Source organism: Anoplolepis gracilipes, chromosome 7 (assembly GCF_047496725.1).
Source record: "Anoplolepis gracilipes chromosome 7, ASM4749672v1, whole genome shotgun sequence".
Classification (NCBI taxonomy): Eukaryota; Metazoa; Arthropoda; class Insecta; order Hymenoptera; family Formicidae; genus Anoplolepis; species Anoplolepis gracilipes.
Window position 1 is genome coordinate 4,017,740 of NC_132976.1, and position 20,397 is coordinate 4,038,136.

At 31.1% G+C, this 20,397-nt stretch overlaps 3 protein-coding genes across 8 annotated transcripts in view; 1 reads left to right on the forward strand and 2 right to left on the reverse strand.

Moving 5' to 3' along the window:
* LOC140668149 (facilitated trehalose transporter Tret1) overlaps nt 1-6,496 on the forward strand; it is a 31,589-nt gene extending 25,093 nt beyond the window's left edge. For all 6 annotated transcript variants that reach the window (XM_072896844.1, XM_072896842.1, XM_072896843.1 and 3 more), the window contains exons 4-7: nt 1,493-1,616; nt 1,786-1,959; nt 2,423-2,811; nt 2,967-6,496. In XM_072896844.1, the coding sequence (XP_072752945.1) occupies nt 1,493-1,616; nt 1,786-1,959; nt 2,423-2,811; nt 2,967-3,548 (1,269 nt within the window). In that variant the 3' untranslated portion in view covers nt 3,549-6,496. The remainder of the gene's footprint in view (nt 1-1,492; nt 1,617-1,785; nt 1,960-2,422; nt 2,812-2,966) is intronic.
* The window catches only part of LOC140668150 (RING-box protein 2-like), a 45,850-nt gene extending 37,846 nt beyond the window's left edge, over nt 1-8,004 (reverse strand). The window contains exon 1 of the mRNA XM_072896849.1: nt 7,236-8,004. Coding sequence (XP_072752950.1) covers nt 7,236-7,389 — 154 coding nt within the window. The 5' untranslated portion in view covers nt 7,390-8,004. The remainder of the gene's footprint in view (nt 1-7,235) is intronic.
* A 1,700-nt stretch (nt 8,005-9,704) lies between these two features.
* On the reverse strand, nt 9,705-18,201 carry Patr-1 (Protein associated with topo II related - 1). The gene is made up of 9 exons (XM_072895873.1): nt 18,060-18,201; nt 17,265-17,456; nt 16,337-16,769; nt 15,693-15,790; nt 15,107-15,594; nt 14,649-14,862; nt 14,368-14,568; nt 13,972-14,238; nt 9,705-13,825 (listed from the first exon to the last, which is right to left on the reverse strand). The coding sequence occupies exons 1-9, from the start codon at nt 18,096-18,098 to the stop codon at nt 13,568-13,570; spliced, it is 2,190 nt and encodes a 729-aa protein (XP_072751974.1). The 5' UTR covers nt 18,099-18,201; the 3' UTR covers nt 9,705-13,567.
* Nucleotides 18,202-20,397: the final 2,196 nt, after the last annotated feature.

Consider the following 20,397-nt stretch of genomic DNA (forward strand, 5'->3'; position numbering starts at 1 on the left):
ATTAGATTTACGGTGTCAAGGAAGAAAACTAAAAGAATTGTTTATTGGAAACACGTTGTATAATATCGAGTGCAAAGTAGAAGAAACTAAAGAATGACGCGAATGATAAAGCGTAATGCGTCACGTTGTAAATTATATTGCGAGCAGCTGAAAAGGTACGGCCTTCGTCACATTCGAAGGGTCAATGGGTAATTGAAAGATTTAACCTCCCGAGTGCGTCATCGACAAACAGTCAGGGGCACGATGACCCGATTACGAATGGTATTGGTTATGCCCTAATGGCTGCGAAAGCGATTGGCCAGCTCGCTGGACACGCCGCCAATTCTTTTGTGACGATGACGCCGGAAATTGATCCCAGATATGTAAGCGAGCGTGAATAGTACGTTTCCGCGTGCTCATTCAAGCCTCCAACAAATGCAGAAAATTTATATCGATGTTTAATCGTATAATCGAAAATGAAAGTATAAACGAAATATTTAAAATTAATATATTTAAGACAATTTTTTTATCTCAAACATGTGCGTGTGTGTGAAATAATTTTATCAGAAAAGATTTATATATCAAGATTATCCTCAGTGAAACAATTTAATTAATGCATTGTCTATATGCAATAATATATTTTATGCATTCCGATTATTTATTTACAGTTGAAATTTTTTAGTCGTAAAATATTTTTAATAATATTTATAATAATATAGCTAATAATGTAACCAATATTTATATATATATTATTAAATTATTATTAACATTATTAAATTTCAACTAAATGATTCAAACATACGAGACATTCTCGTCAATTGTGTGTGAAAAAATATTTTATTAAAATCCGTTATCGATTATTTTGCACTAGCAATTATTGCAACAATTACTCTGCATTTAACGACCTAATCAAGCGCGAAGCAAGGATTTCGTAATTCTTTTTCTGCGCGTTGCGCAGAATTTAATTAAAACGCACGGCACACACAACTGGCCGAATGAGCGACCAAAATAATCATTGCTCGCCCTTCGCGATTCTTTTCCTTGACATTATCCGGCTTCCCATCTTTATTTATATTCGAAGGATCTGCGACGAACAAAACTATGTCAGGATTACTCCAACGTACGCGATCGTAATTCAAAAGATGAATTTAAACGAGCCAAGATCAATCGCGATACCCTCTGCATAAATAATATACATAACTGACCTTTACAATATTTTACCGAAACTTGCCTTTTTTACTTATAGAGTTAGAAATATATTTCGTCAATTATCTCATATATGATATACAAAATATTCTATATTAAAGAAAAAAAAAAAAGATTCGTTTTATATTAACATTTCTTCTTGCAATTAATTTCAACTGACTTTGCTTTAAAAGAACTTGATATGTTGTTGACAATGAAAAGCTTTGGGCGATAAGTGTCATAGAAATTTAAAAAATTATGAAATCTAAAAAATCCTTTTACTGTGTATATGAAAGATATATTGGAATTCCAAATTTACGTGTTGCAGAGTATGTGGATTGGATCAATTATGCCGCTGAGCGCGCTTTTCGGCGGCATCGCCGGTGGACCACTCATCGAATACATCGGAAGGAGAAACACGATACTTGCCACGGCATTCCCATTCATCGGAGGTAAGATTATCGAAACACAGAAACAGAATTTTACATAGCAAGATACCGTGAACGCAGGTCAATAAACAATACGATAAAACGAGAGCTCACTCTATCAAATCTTAAAATTAATTAAATTTGTTGCACATAGTTTTTTTTGTCATCGATATATATCGCGTATATGTTACAGCGTGGGTCTTAATCTCGATGGCTGAGAATGTCCCGATGGTGTTGGTTGGACGCGCGTTATGCGGATTCGGCGTAGGCGTCGCTTCCTTGGCGTTACCCGTGTACTTGGGCGAAACTATACAGGCGGATGTGCGTGGTACACTCGGTTTAATGCCCACCGCCTTTGGTAACACCGGTAAGTGAAACTAAGTTAACTTAAATTATAATTTAACCGGTTTGAATATTCGTCAATTGATTGAATTGATTTTTTATATATTTTATATTTTTTTTATTGATTTATTTTTTTATAGAAATTAGTAGGTATATCAATTTTGGACGCGCTTTTTTATTAGAGAAAATATGAAAAACATCAATAAATATTAAATATATATTTAATATTATATAACATACAATCTTATATATATATATTTATATTTATGTAATTATTAATTATTAATTATAAATATATTTAAATTATTATTTTAATTTTATTTGTGTCTTGTTTACCTGGTCAAAAAGTAACTAAATAGAAAAATTAACGCGATATTTGCTCGACTTATTGAACGCTATTCATAATCGTAATAGAGAGCGTTAAATTTTACTCTGTAAAAATTATTATCCCACGAGACAAACTCTTATAAATATATTTCGATGCGTAGGAATATTGCTGTGCTTTACGGCGGGCATGTATCTGGATTGGAGAAACCTGGCATTGTTAGGCGCGAGTTTGCCGATACCGTTTTTGATTCTGATGTTCACGATTCCGGAGACACCGAGGTGGCACATCTCGAAGGGGAAGTCAAAGATGGCACGAAAATCTCTTCAATGGCTGCGTGGCAAAACGGCGGATATAACCGAGGAATTGAGCATGATCGAGAAGATCCATCAAGAGTACCTCGAAATCGAACGGAATAGTTCGCAGAGTACGTTCTCAGAGCTGATGAAGAGGAACAATCTCAAGCCGCTTCTCATCTCCCTCGGACTGATGTTGTTCCAACAGATGTCTGGTATCAACGCAGTAATATTCTACACCGTACAGATCTTCAAGGTAGGTATCTCCATTTCTGTTAAAAATTTATATCTCGGTAATTTTAATCGCGCGAACAAAATAATGGATTAATCCTCGCAAGAGCGCTGATAAATCTCTGAAATTTGGAAAACATGCCCTAGACGAAATGAATGAATAATAAACAATGTTCTCAGGACGCTGGTAGCACGATCGATGAGAATCTGTCGACCATAATCATCGGCATAGTGAACTTCATCGCCACCTTCGTGGCCGCGGCCGTGATCGACAGGTTGGGCAGGAAGATGCTAATGTACATAAGTGCCGTGTCGATGGCCGTGACTCTCTTCGCTCTCGGTGGATTTTTCTACGCCAAATCGCTGGACATGGATGTGGACGCCTTCGGCTGGCTGCCTCTGGTCAGTCTAATCGTTTACGTGATAGGCTTCTCGCTGGGCTTCGGACCGATACCCTGGCTGATGATGGGCGAGATCCTGCCCGCTAAGATTCGCGGCTCAGCAGCGAGTATCGCGACCGGTTTCAACTGGACGTGCACGTTCATCGTGACGAAGACCTTCCAGGACGTCATACAACTGATCGGTGCACACGGTACCTTCTGGCTGTTCGGCGCCATCGTCACGGCGGGTCTCGTCTTCGTGATCGTCAGCGTGCCAGAGACGAGCGGCAGATCGCTCGAGGAGATCGAGAAGAGGTTCACCGGCCGAACTAGAAGGATGAGCTCGGTTGCCAACATGAAGCCGATGCCAATGTCATGCTAGCTGTCGAAAGTCCGAAGGACATCCCAGCACGTCCCGAGGACGAGCAGACGCGTTCACGCGAGGAAAACTTCTTACGACATCCTTCTGAGGGAGAGATTCTCTTACAAGGATACACGCTTTCCCTTAAAGGGAAGTTTTAGATACGAAGGTATGCTTCTTCTCTTTCATGCGAAGAGGAAGCGTATCTGCTCTCTCCCCCTCGGCTCTTCTTATCTCACTCTTACTTTCGGTCTGTTATTGAGAGGCCTATCACGAATTTGAGCAGAAACGAACGAAGAAATAGTCGATAAAAGAATTAATAGAAAAAAAAACGGAATATACAGGAACAAAGTATTTTTCTTATAAGACTTTTAATTAGAAGATAATTTGACAATTGAAGAGTTTTATCGATTGAAAGATTTAACGCAGTAATCTTAGGATAGTTGGTTAAAAATAATTCTTCGATGAATTTTCAAAACGATAATCTTTACGATATCGAAAAAACATACGATACGATCACATTATTGTTCATCTGCCTCTTCAATCTATCCTCGTAAGACGCGATTTTGGCGGATTTCGTTCCAATTGATACAATATCCGAGACGCGTGATCGGAAACTAGAGATAGTGCCAATACATATATTCAGTCCAAATTCGCGAGAGCGAGGGTTATCGCCATCTTAATACAAATTTCCAGGCTATTATTATATGTAATTAGCTTTAAATTAGCCTCGCAGGCGGGTGTAAACGGGTATTCTGCTTTCCCCGCCGAGGAAAATGACACGCGATATGCGCGGCTATCAGCTGTTGACTAGGTGTGTAGTTGCAAAAAATTATAGTTTTTATTACTCGACAGTCCTAAAGGACCTACCTCAGGTTAATATTATTATATATCCTACGGTTAGATATACGCGCGTGGATCAAATCTCAATGCGAGTCTCGCGCTATTTTTTTTCTTTCTTCACCCTCCCCCCTTTCTTTTGCGCAACGCGGTTCATGAAACTGCGACACCGCGTGATCTTTGTATGCGGGGGATTGATTGCCACGTACTTTGATTTTTACGAAAAGCATACGCATATGTACTTATATATATATATATATATATATATAAATATATATATATTATATATATATATATATATATATATATATATAATATGCCAAAAGAAAGAACCGATCGTTCTTCAAGTAAAGAAGTGCGAATTTACCGCACAAACTATAAATTTTAAGACCGATCGCGTTCCCACGCATTTTTTCCCCGCTCGACCCTCTTCAAGATGATTGTAAATAATCAGAGGGTTCTTCTTGCGCCACTAGATGTAGTAATGTTATGTATCCATGGACGAAAATCGTCGTTGTTAACTTTGATCGTGACTATCTTCCTTTCTGCGACGCAAAAATTAAAAAAAAAAATTAAAAAAAAAAAAAAGAGAGACAATCGAAGTTTGATTGAAGTTAATCAATATTGAAGAGGGGTCCTAAGTGAAACAAAGTGATTCTCAGCCCATGATCGCTCGCATATTATTGTAATCTTTATATTAAACGAATGATACTCGGCACCAGATCGCTGTAACAATGTGTGAACATGATTCTAAATGTACGTATGTATCAAGAGATAAGCGTTAAAATAGAAGATATATATATATATATATATATATATATTTTATATTCTCTAAAGCGAGGGATTAGGAACAAGTAGGAGAGCGTAAACATAGTTGTGATAAAATTCTGAAAGAAATTATGTAAAATAGAGTAAGAGTCTCAGAGATGGACGTAAAATCGTCGAATTGCCAATGTTCAAAATATTCAATGTTACGGTGTAAAACTGCGCCCGATAGCGAGTGTCCCCGGTCAAATAATGTATAATCGGAAAAAAGTTCGCTGGCGAATTTTTATATAAAAGATATTAGTAGCAATGAACTTGTATATATTGTCTAAATTATTAATATGTATTTTTATTATTATTTATTCTTGATTGTGTAAAGAAAGGATCGCAACAAATTGCACGCAAAAGCATTACAAAAAGTTTACATACATAACGAAGAGTTTCAAAAACTAAAATAAAAAAAAAAAAAAAAAAAAACAAAAAATTATTTTTAAAAATGTCATTTTAAAGAATTTTTTAAGAATTCGAAACATTTTCACGAACTTAAACTTTTTTTAAACTTTTGTCTTGTCTGAATAAAATAGAACTAAAATAAAACGTTTGATAAATTACATTCAGTATGTGTGTATAAATCTTATTTTATTTTAATTCACTGCATTCAACTGGGTACACTCACGGCATGTTTTGACGCACCGTAATATAAATCTAAGCATATCATAATTGATGATGAATTGATGAAAATGTAACTAGGCAACGTTAAATATGTGATCATAAGCGTGCTTGTAGCTGTGCGTAGCTCGTTCGAATTGAAGACGAACTATTTCCATTAATTAATAGCGAATCTCATTTAATAGATAGACAGAAGCGTAAAAACGTACTTGCGAAACGTTTCTTTTTTTTTTTTTTTTGTCCACATATTTTTTTTTAAATAGCGTTAAAATAAGTGTTATTTACAGAGAGTACTGTGAGAAGCCACATTTTAAAAATATCGTTCGAACAAAAAAGATCATTCCTACTGTGCGATTTAATGATTCAGTCTAATATTGTATAAAGCAATAAGTGTGTGATGCAGTGTCCTGATATAAAAATTAACTTACATTACTCTTCCCCTCATCTTTATACCAATTACCAATTATTGTTCTTTGTTTTTCTTGTATCTCCCTTTTATATTGCTACACACATATATATATATATATATAAGTGATATCTCTCCCCTTATTTATAAGATATGCCAAAGCATACAATAAAGATGGTGAAATATTTTTGATAATTTAATACTCATGTTAAGTTTACACGTAATTTGTAAGTTATTATATGATAATTTAAGATTTAAGATAATTATATATAAATATGTTTATGTAAAACTGTCGCTTCTTCTACTTTACACCTTTCATCTTTTTGTATAATTTTTAGCAATCAATATTATTTTAATACAAATAGTAAATAGATATACTAATATATATATAAAATCATAAACTAATATACTAAGAATATATATAAAATCTAAAACTGTAGCGCAATATTATGTAATACTTTAAAAATGCAAAGCTATTTTATGTAGACTATCTATTGTAGTATATCTTTTTACTGCGATAAAAGTGTTTTCAAATTTTTAATCTTTTAATTTTAAGTTTCTATTGTGTAAAGTGTGCAACATTTTTAATAATTAATAATGAGAGTATAAACAATATTCATTTAGGATAAGCAATTATTAATATTGTCGCATGAATGGTAAATGACAATAAGTAGACTAATATTCTTTTTATACTTTGCGTTAATGACTAATGTGTAACAGAATACATGTAAACCGATAGAAATTAAGTTACGCTTTGTGTTATAAGCAAATGGATGCAAAGTACAAAAAAAAAAAAAAAAAAAAAAAAAAAAAAAAATGATATATCTAAATTTCGAACATTTTATAGTAGGTAGGCACAAATGCACTGTCACGTGTGAACTGTCAACGTAACAGTTTGTTACGTTACAATTCATTACAACTGGCATATAACATTTCCGTCAACGGAAACGCATATAATTCGGTGGAAAAGCGAGAGAGAAAATAATGAATTATGACAGGAAGGTCTTTGAATTAATCAAGAGACTCACCCATAACCTGCACTCTGCAAATGGCACAAGTGTCACACTCCACGTCCCAACTCCACATAGCCACGGCGTTCCACTTTTTCAGGGTGAACATTTTATCATTCTTCTGGTTATCGCCGTCGAGCCGGTCCCCCGGGTCTTGCTCGGACTCGGCCATGTTTGAGGTTAGAAAACACAAAGAGGTTAACGCAGGCACGATCAACGATCAACACGAATCTCGCAACGAAACGCAAGACCATCGACCAAGTGTTCTGTTAAGACACGCAACTCTCTGGTGGACAAAATTTCGTGATTATTCGCGAAGCCTTGATCTTGACAGTCGAGACTCGAAACTCGAAACTCGACTCGATCCTCGCAGAATAGCCAACAATAATTTTTATTAAACGATAATATATTATATGATATATCGTTAGAAATTTGTCGTTAATTATTATTTTACAAATTAATCCAAGTTTTTGCTTGAAGTGAACAGTCGAATTGTGTCGATCGAATGATTAAACACTCGTAGAAATCGCGAAATTTATTGAAAAACATGATATTGCGATTCTCGAAACACATTTAACATATAACTCGACCAAAGTCCACTGGACTAATTACTTTGCTCCTCCCTTCCTGCCCTGTATATTTGTCTTGTTACCACGTGTTTGATGTAATATTTCGCGTCTAAAACGATTCAATACTCATCGACACGCACTTATTACGCACACAATAAATGACTCAGGTATTGTACTGTACATCTATTTCGTAAACAAAGCCGACGAAGACTGAACTCGTTTTGTCTTTTGTCTCCCTCACTCTCCCCTCCCTTCCCATCGCAAACTTTTTCGCGCATTTTTCGAAATTTTTGTTGATGTTATTTTCAAACGATTCGTGTGTGACACAACGCTATAATCTATAATTTATCAAGAATGATGAATCAATTATATTTATCAATTATTATTATGAAAATTGCCACGCGTTTATTAATAATTCAGAAATTTAGATTCATTAATATATATATGTTTTATGAGATATATATGATTCGCGTCAATTAGGTAAATAAACCGCGTTTCTGGCGCGAACGAAGTTTACAAAGGCCGATATACATGTGTCGTATGATACAAATTTTTCGAATATGTTGATTGGCTGCAAAATAGAAAAATTCTCTGATTTTTAGAAATTTTCTATCTTGAAGCCAATCAACACGTTAGAAAAATTTATCGTATGACAAGTGTAATAGTGTCCTCTAAGAATATCATGTATATATTCAATTATATATTTTTGATAACAGTTTCTTGCAAAACGCTTATATTTGTTATGTATAAATATATATATATATATATATATATATATATATATATATATATATATATATATAATATTATTGTATATCATTATAATTATTATAATAATATTCTATAATATAAATTCTATAAATTAATATTAGATATTGTAGAATGTTATTATAATTCATATATATATGTATATAATATTATTGTATATATTGTAATTATTATAATAATATATATATATATATATATATATATATATTCTATAATATCTATTAATTTATATAAGAAGTCTATCTATCTATATATTTGTCTTATTGTCTATTGAAAAAATTCAAGATATTTCATTCACACGCGTCCCTGCTTCATTGCCGCGCATGCGCGAAAAATCTGGCGCGAGAAATCTGGCGCGACTAATATAACAGAAAAGTCTGCGCGCTCGCGTATAACGTAGTATGTATTACGTGCGTGTAGTTATATATATTATTTAACATTGGAATTTGTAATGCAGATTTAATCGTGATCGAGTATTGCCAATATCAAAGGTAAAGAATATTCTATAGCTGTAATTAATATTTTGTGATTTCTATAATATATATGTAATATAAAATATATCACATACATATCTGAGTTACGATTTTATGTTACTGATAAATAAATGTTATTTGCAGGTAAGCGTGTAATATCGGGAGTATCGAAAAAATTATTGACAATACTGAGAAAGCTGGGATCCGTTACTACAGTTTATCACTTTGGTAGTGCAGAATGCGCGACAAATCCGTCAAGTGAACACCGCGCGACCATAGTTCCAGGTATGTGAACATTTTAATAAAATTACCAAAAAATTATCAGAGCATAAATATATTACTAATATATGAGTGTAAAAAAAATATTGAATATCAATCTTATTACGTGCAATACAATATATTTTATTGATAGAGGAAGATACGACAATTTTCGTCAAGTGAATTTCGCGCGACGGTAGCTCCAAGTATTAAATAGATAATTATATTCAATATAAGGCAAATCTTTGCCAACATTTTTGAAATTCACTTAGTTTATGCATTTTGAGAGTAGAAATTGAATAAAAATATTTACAATCTACAAACCTTCTTTAAAAAGTATAAAAATTTGTGACATGTATATTAGTAACAATAGATGAGATTGTAATTTTGTGCAATAAATGAAATACAAGAAATATTTATACGTAGGATGCAAAACATTTATTTAAGACTTTGATTTCAAATTAGATCAATTCTGTACATACACAATAGCTACAGTTATATCCTCACAAATTGTTATAAATTTACAATCAATTTTTTTTCTTTTATACAGGCGCGTATCACGGGGTACATAATATATAGATAATATAGATGATAAACTGTGTAGGATTTTTTAAGTTAATTTAACGATCTCGATTTTATAGCACTCCATTACATATGTTTCGTTTAAACATAATAAACATAGCTCTATAAAAATATATCTTTAATCAAAAATTAAATCTCGCATTTTTTTCGCTTTATAATCATTTTACCTACTTTACAAGAAGACATGTTTGCATGTGCTTTTCCATTGGCAAAAGTTTCGATTTTTATGACGGTGAGACAAACAAAAAATATGGAATATCATTAGTTACAATATATGGTAATATTCTCTCATATATCTGCATTATATGTATATATATTGAAAGAAACACAAATGTGTATCTGATTAGTACTAATGTATATGATATTTATAAACAACAAAATTCTTTTGTCACTACACAATTTGAATTGAGTCATTCTATATTGTTATGCTGTGCTAGTATGCATTTTTGATACAATTAGTGCATTAGCAACGGCAACGTAACATCGAACTTTTGCAACAATTGGCGTTGGGGCAATAATGAAAAAACTGTAAAAGCAACACAAGTCAGTTATTGCAATAAACATGACAACGGTAAAAAAAATCTAAGTTTTTATATATAATCTGAACGGGCAAGAGCATATTGCTTTATCAAATATGTATATCTTTAGTAACCCTCAAGAAAATATTACAATCACTAATAATTGTTTAATCTTTCTATTTTTTTTTTTTTTTTTTTTTTTTTTTATGTTAAATATATATGAATCGGTAGAGTGAAATTTAAGCATAAAATAAATCTAAAACACGTTTTTCTATTAATCTTAAAATTATTTAAAAATTCGTAGTAACTCGAAATTACAAAATAACTGATAAATATGTTGCATCTACAACTAAGTTTATTATCAGAAGCTGCGAGTCCAGTTACGTAGAAAGAAGAATGTAATGTAACTTTTGGACTTGTCGGACATGCATCATTTTCTATAAACTAACAGGATCATTCATGTATCCCTTAGATTCTTAGCATTGCTTATGTAAAAACATAAACTTTATTTCTCTTTATCAGCTTACTACAAAATAATAAAAATGTTAATTAGCAAAACTTTTTGAACTATATATATTAATGAGTATGCATCTAGTTTAATTTTCTTTAATTTAATATCGTATAATTCATAATTGTAAAAATTTTATATGTATAATGTAATTAATAGCAATGGAAAAAATCATAACGTTGTTTATTAAGTATATCAGTTAAATCATATAGCTAATTGCATACCAGTCATCATATATAAACAGCTATTCATATGTGATAACTTAATTTATGTAAATGTAACAAAATTGAAATATATCTTAATGTTTAATTGGCCAAATATAGATTGAAACAATCTGTCTTACAGTAAAAGATTAATATGACAAAATATTTGTAACTGAGTAATAATATGAATTATGTTTTTACATGTGCAAAATTGAAATTGTGGTACAATTATTTACGGATTTCAATAACTTCTCCTTTACAAAATATCAATGTAACTCGAAAATATCGCTCGGATGAATTATCACTATTATACTCGTTAAAACTACAAAGTAATAACAAGAACTAACGCTAATTTTAAAAAACGTTTTCACAAAATATTATAATATTATTACGTCATGCGACATGGCAGAAACCGAAATATTTCTGCATTTGATTACAAAATGTATCCAGTCATTCACGCATCAATATCGATCTATGTACAAGCTAGAAGTACATAAACAAGATCGTAGTTAAATTGCGATAAAAAGTAATTATCTTATTTAGTACTCTAAAGGCCATGTCGTTATACACTTTAGATTATTTTTAAAATTCTTACGGTACTGCCGAAAAACACACATTGCAATTACAGAATCGCCTCTTCCTTTCTCTCTTTCTCTCATTACACAATCACAAAGTCGCCACTGACTTAATAACAGCTATCATATCCAAGAGAAAAAAAAAAAGATCACACTTTCTAAATTGATGGGACTATAACATCTTTTATAACTAGATTAAAGTTCATGTTATCACATGCTTCTGATGTCGAAACTGATAGAAATTTAATTTTGGTACTTAATGTATAATACAAACGTTTTATAAAAAGACTATTACAGTTTTACTGTTGATAACTAACTTATGCAATTGTTATCTCTGTCTCCCGTCTCTGTAATTACATCTTAACAGTGCGATGTAAATGATTATCTGTCATTATTTCCAAAATATGTCATCTGTACACTGATAGCAACTTTTTTTCTTTTTTAGCACTATTAATTTCATTCATAACGATGCGTAATAACATACATTTTGCTTTTTAATATAAACAGAAGTAGAAACGTACACATCCCATGCCTCATTTTCCGAATAATACACATCTACTCGTATATACTTATTAATTGCAAAATAAACATAAAAATGAATTTTAAAAAATACACTTAACAGCAAAAGTTTTATGTTACAAGGCTGTTAATGTAAGCACTGATGTGTATTCTTTTACGTACATAATAAAATAAATATTGAAAAAACTTAATTTAGTTTCTAAAGAAATAAAGAAAAATAATTATTTTTAATGCATATAAAACTATTAATATATTTCTAGATAGAAAATTCTAAATTCTCATTTAAAAAAGAAGCTACGTGAATATATGCCCAAGTAAATTACATATGTGTTATATAACTAATAATTTAGATGATAAAAGAACTTATATTCTTGGTTCTCTTTCAGATATGAGGTTTGATAATAAAGACGTTAATTATAAAATGATCTGCATGCACAATCTTGAATTCACAGGCATGCATTGTTACAAGGAAAATAAGACTGTGTAAGCGTTATTATCTGTCTTTCATCCATTGGTCAGAGTTTACTCTTGCACGACTAGTCCTCTTTCTCACGTAACAATACATGCTTGTAACTTTGAACGTGTACAGATCATTTTATAATCAACACCTGTATTTTTATTATCGGACCGCCTACATATAATATATAATATAATATATATTATATATAAAATGCTTTAATATATATGTTAATTAAAAAAAAATATATGAAATACATGGGAAGATAGGATGTGTAGTTTAATACAGTAAAGGCATTTGAAATTACTATCTTGATTTGTTTCTGTGGTGTATGATAAAAAAATGAATCAATGCATTATTGATAAAAGAAATCAAGGCAATTATTTCAATTGTCTTATGCTGCATGTTAGATACCAATTTTACACAGAGTAGAATCAAGAATACTATAATTTAAAAAATCATCCTAAAAAGATGATTGGCATGCAACTCTACAATATCTCTCTGATGCACGTTTATTTTTTTTCGACATTATATAATAGTTTCTTCATACTACCAATTAACAGTTCAAAAACTGATTAATGTGTACAAAATATACAATAAAAGATGGTATATATTATACACATACAAGTAAGAAACTTCATTGTGCACCAGGATGCTTAGAATTTCTATTTATATATATAAATTTTTTTTAAATATCTCTCGTCAGATACTTAATCTACTTTGTAAAATCATGGCATCTATTTAGAAATATTATAATACACAGTGGATATTTCGCAATAACATTAGTAATTATATTAAAATATTTGTCTGTATGTATTATTCTTTTTTTTTTTTTGCATAATTTATATATATTTTTTTCCGTACGTTAAAAAAAGAGAAATTTAAAAAAATCTGCCAAATATAACCTTTGTAATGTTAGACTATCGTAAAGGATTGGTATCAGTCAATAACCGCGCTAGCGTTGTATACCTTTCTATCTTTAAATTGGAAATCCGATGCAGATGTTTATTGAGCGTATTTGCAGCAATCGGTTGACAAGGTGTAACGCAGGGTACCGAGCCACCAATTATCTCAACTATCGTTTCTATGAAAGTTGACCATTCAGAAGGCAGGGAATCGTTTGTAGCGCATAATTGTTCTGCTTGCTCGAGCATTGCTGCTATTGCAGATACACCAAACTGAAAAAATAAAATAATAGAATAATAATAGAATTTTTCTAAAAATCTGTGTGCACGTGTATTTATGCGTGTGCGCGAATATGCATTGAGTTTATTAAAAATGACACATCATTATTATACATAATAATTATTATTTGACTACTAACCTTATTTATAAGAGCAAAAGTTAAACTGTTGTTTTTGACAGGATTTTGGGTAGCTGAGTCTGATAACGCTCTTGCTAATCGTAGCACTGTATCAAAATCTTTCACAGTATTAAGCCATCTCCGAAATTCAGAATAAAAGTCCGTTAATAAATGACAATCTCTACGACCTATCACGGCTAATCCTTTAAATATTGCAGTCCACAATTCTCTTAACTGCTTACTATATTCTGTCACATTCAGATGAGGTAAAAAACGCAGTAATAATGTCTGTAACATACATATATATACATGTATATAACGTGTGTACACACACACACACACACACACATGTAAGATATTTATTTGTATGAGCTATAAGTGATAAAAATTCCAATTTTATTTTCTGCATTAACTTACCTTTCCTTTTCGAATACTTAGCATACTAGCTAATTTATCTTCTTGTATTAATTGTTGCAGACATGACAATGTCATGCAAATTAATTCTGGTTCAGTTTTAATTGTATTTGTCTCAGCTTCTCCTTCCTGCTGCTGTTGCGGCTCCGGAATTGAAGCAAGAGGATTGCTCAGATCCTCAAGTTTGAATAGTAGAGTATACAGCTAAAGAATAAGAATAATAATTTTGTTTAATAAAAAATATGTTGAAATATTTATTTTAATCACAGTTAAAAGTTTGATACCCTTTCGATTTCAAGAAGCAATTGGCGTGTTTTTTTAGTATCTTTTTGTTGTGATTGAGAATTAGACTGAGAATCGCTATTTGATACGACATCCATATCGATAAGTTTACGCGGTGCCGTAACACTACTGCAATGAAGTTTGCCTAATGAATTTTCAAACTGAGCTGGTGTGTATGCTGATCTTGAAGGAGCTTGAGACGTTGGCTCCCAATCTCTATAGAAAAGAAGTTTAACAGTTGTAAAGGAACACGATTACAATAAACAATGTTTGAGTAAAAATTAAATGTAAATTAATTAGATTAAAATAATATTTTGGAGTTACTACATACTATCATAAAAATATGTAAATAATTACTTAAATAATATATATAAACATAGAAAATCTATATAAGAAATATAACCTTTACTATATTTCTTATATCATTTAATATAATTAAATACGGGAAAAAGGAAAATACCTATGATCCCTATGATATCCATTGTTATTATGATGTTTTTTATCTTTCTGTTCTTGATTTGCATCTCGTTTATTCCGTTTATCACAGAATACAATATAGTAGTGATCATCAACATATGGTTGAATTGTATTAAGTTGTAACAATTGTATATTGATTAACCATTGCTTCTCGTGAGCTTTTATAGCAAGTTTTCCTGCGTGTTCATATTCTCCCAAAGCATTGCCGTTAACGCCATGAGAGTAATGTTGATGATAGTGTCTCTGATTAGTTCTGTCATGATTGCGATGAGGATATTGATTATTCTTAAAAAATGGTTGATGTCCGGCTTGTTGGTCGTTATGATAGTAAGATCTGTTTTGGTTTCTCTGATTTCCTAAGTAAGAATGTTGGTGTTGTTGATGATGATTGGCTTGGTTATTAGGAAATGCAGGCATCATGTGATCTGGCCGAAGAAACTGTGGACCTCCTAAGTTAGGATGCGGTGGTTGCTGTAACATAATTATTTGTAAAATATATTTTAATTACTGAAAATAATTTAATTACAATAATATGTTTATCTATTTTTCTTTGGAGAAGAGAAACTTACAGGAAAATTATAAGAGCCATGAAGGGTTTGCCTCGGTACTGGCTGTGATAACATTAAATGCGGTGGTAGAGGATAATGTAACATATTGCCTGGTTGATCTGATGAATGAAAGGATTGTTATTAAAAAATATTCCAACATCAATAGTTTCCAAAAATTTCATATTACATAATTTATCATTCTTTACAAAATATATATGTTAACACATACAATATATGTATCTATAAATGTTTGTGTATTTTATTTGCGCAAGATATTGCAGCATAATGTAATATTTTTAAAAATATTTTTTAAATATTTTATTTTATAATGTAATATATTATATATTTTATATTGTAATATATCATAATATATTGTAATATAATGTAGTATAATGTAATATTTTATATTGATGCAGACACACAATTATATGAAAAGTAGAAGCAAATATGTAAAATATACTATTCTCTACTGGTAAAATAATATAATTTAAAAAAATATATAATTAAAGATATCTAATTTAAAAAAATTCTCAAGTTATTCAGTTATCAAATACTTATTGACTCATACTGCGCACAAATATAATACAAACACACATATATCCATATATATAATAATATATGTTAATATCTATTAATGTAAAAAATATGATAAATATTATACTTACTAATTAAACCTAATAGTCTAGGAGGTCTAGGAGGTTGCATCAATTGAGGATGCGGTACTCTTATGTTCGGCAAAACTATGGGATGGGCCCCAGGTAGGCCTAACCCCGGTGGGAAACGAGCCGGAGGTAGGCCATTGACCTGAAATTTCTCATTCAAAGATAGGGCCTCAAAGAGAAGTGAACCTTCAGACTTTCTCTGCTGTTGTTGCGTTTGTGGTTTACTGAGACCTGGAGGTGGCCTGTTCGCAACAAGCCCCCTTTCCAGTTCTTCCACAGTACAGGCATTTTTCAAAGTTGGCAAAGACAATCGCGGTTGAGCCTTCGGAGGAGATAGATTCAAAGGACTACCCCATACACCAGGTCGTGGAACTATCCCTTCTTTGTCCAATACCAAATGTGACAAATTGTCTTCGATATCTATATTAGAAATATTCTGTAAAGAAACCATATAAGATATAAATTGTTCAGTTATTTAAAAATATAATAGGTAATATAACAAGATATAAAAGAATACAATTTTTAGTTATGCATTCTTTTATATACTATAAAGTTGTTTGTCAAATTGTATATTATAAGTTTATAATATGAACACATTTAAACAAGTTTAAAATATGTGTAAAACATTTTTGCGCAAGAGAATATTCTCATGTTTTCCATTATATATACAAATAATACAATTTTAATTTAGTTATAAAATAATACAACAATCTCTATAGTAGTAGCAAGGATTAATTTTTTTTATAGCTAGTCTCTTACAATATTACAATATATTAAATCATTTCTTCCTTGTATCTGTTAATTTAATGGCACTGTAGGATTAAAGCCAATCTGTAGTCGCTGGTTTTTCTTATAATTTTCATATTTTTTCAAAACTCTATTATAGTATTATATTAAAATTATATATTTATCTCGAACACTTGCAACATACCTTTTTGTTTGTTGCATTCTGATTATGTGGGCGATTTGATTCTGTAATTTCGGCAAGTTTCTCATGATCTTCTTCCCAATCACCAATAGTCGCATCAGGACCAAATGTTTCGTCATTCAAGGCGTCATACTCTTCTTCTTCAAAGTCCTCTTCTTCCAATGGACAATCCAGTCCATCCTCTAAATTGTTATCCTGATCATATCAAATAAACAATAATTATTACAGAAAAACATGAACGTATATCAGATAAAAAAGAAAATTATGAGAAATATCATTGAAAAGGAAACTGCAAATGGATAAAAGTTACAGTCATACTATATTTATTTATTTCCTACATAATAGAGGGGAGAGAGAGAGAGAGAAAGAGAGAGCATGATGCGTTTAAGCAAATTAGGCTCGGCGATTAAAACGACACGCGTACATTCATCTAGCAAACTCGATTGGGATTCGCAGTGCACGATGTTAATGACCTTTAGGGCGAAGGAAATAGAAATGAGGTTAACCCGACGTAACCCCGCTTGGCCACTTGGCAGATAATTTCGTTATTTTCGGGGACGAATATCGGCGCGATCGAAAGCGAATTCGCGTCGTCTAAAATGGAAGTTGCAACGTCGCGAAATATCGCGATGGATCTTGTACGTCGAAACTTTTATCTCTCGCAGAGATACAGATATGCCGCGACGCGACTGTTTATCGGGACGGGGATTTACGCTCGCGTACCTCGTTGGAATTCCAACATCGAGGCACGGATGCGAGATCACATCCGCCTCGCGAGATCACAAGAGGCATACTTACTCCGAGCGTGGTATCGAAACCGAAAAAAGAGTCTGCCATTTGTGAAAATGAAATCTGCAAAATGACATGTTCTGATTAAACGTCAAGTGCTGCGACGAGCATCAGCTGCCATGGCGGCCATGCCGTAACTCCTGGCGGCTAACGTCAGTCGCGGCTTAAGGCGGATATACATGGGCGACTCGAGTTGTTCGGGAAAGGTCTGTGTACATGTAAACATGCCTTGTGTTTATACGTATACAATGTCTACTCCCTGGAAAACATGGAAAACCTGGAATTTTCAGGGATTATATAGAGGTTTATTGGGATTTAGGGAATTTTTCGAAAATTCTCTTTTTAATCATTTTCATTTTATACAGAGTGTCCGGTAATTACCGCCTCACCTCTCTAGGACAGATAGAGCAGGTCAAACTAAACATAAAAGTCCTCTATCATTTTGCGATTTGCGCAATAATTATTAAACTATTAATTAAAAACGCTCAGGGAACGATATTATATATATATATATATATATATTATATGTATATATATGTAATATCGTTCGCTGAGCGTTTTTAATTAATAGTTTAATAATTATTGGTATGTGTGAAACTGGCGTTTCACTTCGTGGAAATTCATATCATTAATTATTGAGAATTCTGATTTTATTTTTAATAATTCTAGAGCCCTTGATAGATTAAACAAATAGTTCTAAACAAAAAATATGGTTTAGGACAAACCGAAATGCCAAGTTCACGCTACTTTTATTTTGACCGCTGATGATTTTTTAAACATTTCTTAGTAAATTTTAAGCGCTTGAATTCTACAATAGTCTTACAAAAAATTCTATGTGTAAAAATTGTTAGAATATTTTAATTAAACAAATTAAATCGTTTGAGATGCCGGGTATATAAGTACCGAGGTGAAATGCTCGTATCCTCTGCTCGTCTATAATAAATTATAATTGTGTATATGAAGAAAGCGTCATTAATGCCTTTACAAGTGAATTTATATAACACATATTAATATATATTTAAAACATTATAATGACCCTTTCCGTACAATATAGATATATTTATTCTATTGTTTATTAACGATTATGTATTTGTGCATCAAAATATTTGAATAATTGGAATATTTCATAAAACAACACTCGTATATATGTATAATATTCGTATATGTATATAATATTATTGAATAAAAATATCGTGCGTGACTTCTTGTATATATATATATATATTAATATATTAATATATTCCATAATTACAAATGTTATATTAAAATCCAGGATAAGAAATGCTTAAAAAATCGTCGGCAGTCAAAGTGAAACGCAGCATAAACTTGGGGTTTCAGTTTGTTTTGAGCAATTTTTTTTATTTAATGATCAGAACTATTTATTTAATTTGTGAGATTATGCGTTTAAAATATATTATAAATATAAATATATATATATATATTTTTTTTTTGTTTATATAAAGTACATATTTTTTGCAATTTTTAATGATAAAGAAATGAAAATTTTATGCAAGTAAAAATTGCTTACCTTATTTAAGTTATTTAGTTTTTATTTATAAATCTAACAGTTGAAATTTAAGAAGTTCTATGTTTTTCCTTTGTATGAATGAAAAACATTAGAAAACATAATAAACAAATTTTTTGTAGAGAAAGAGTTGTATTTAAAAAATCTTGAAAATATTCTCTTTACTTACCTGAAAAAATACCTGGAAAATCAGAGAATTTTCAGGGAATTTTTTTACAAAATTTGAGTAGACACCCTAGTATAACAACAAATTTGATTCACATTCACGAACAGATTCGACACGTGAAGAAATATTTGTATAATAACTATCATTCACACGTGGTCTTACTCTCACGTGCACGTGGTCATTGCGTTATCAATAATAATCTCGTTCATTATCTCTTTTTGATTCTCCTTTTCCCCAATTACAATATGTTTTTCTTTTTAAACTTTAATAATTTTTTTTTAAATAAAAAGTTAGTATTTTGCAATAAACACAGTTTAACAAAAATAATTTTTTTTGAAAATAGAAAAGAAGATTATTAATGTATTTTAATGTATTTTATTATATATGTAAATGTGACCTTCGCTTAAATCGTTTAACATATTAAATCAAATTAAACTTTTGATAAGTGATTTCTACAAAGTGCAATTAAAAATTTTTAAAGATAATCTTATTATAATCGTTAAACAGCGTCCCACAATAGCTAAATTTTCTCAATAAAAAAAGAAAACAAAAATATGACAAACTTATGATTTATCATATCAATCTTAAATATCAACTCTATGATTGTATTATTTGTTAAAAAATGCAAAAACAGTTTTATAATGGCATTTCATCTA

Bases quoted from the DNA above. Each gene is read 5' to 3' on its own strand.
- Patr-1 (XM_072895873.1), bottom strand. From the start codon at position 18,098: ATGGCAGACTCTTTTTTCGGTTTCGATACCACGCTCGGA. The intron at 16,770-17,264 runs GTATGTTGCAAG...GTTTCTTTACAG, and splicing joins AGAATGCAACAAACAAAAAG to AATATTTCTAATATAGATAT. The intron at 13,826-13,971 runs GTTAGTAGTCAA...TTATTTTTTCAG, and splicing joins CTTTTGCTCTTATAAATAAG to TTTGGTGTATCTGCAATAGC.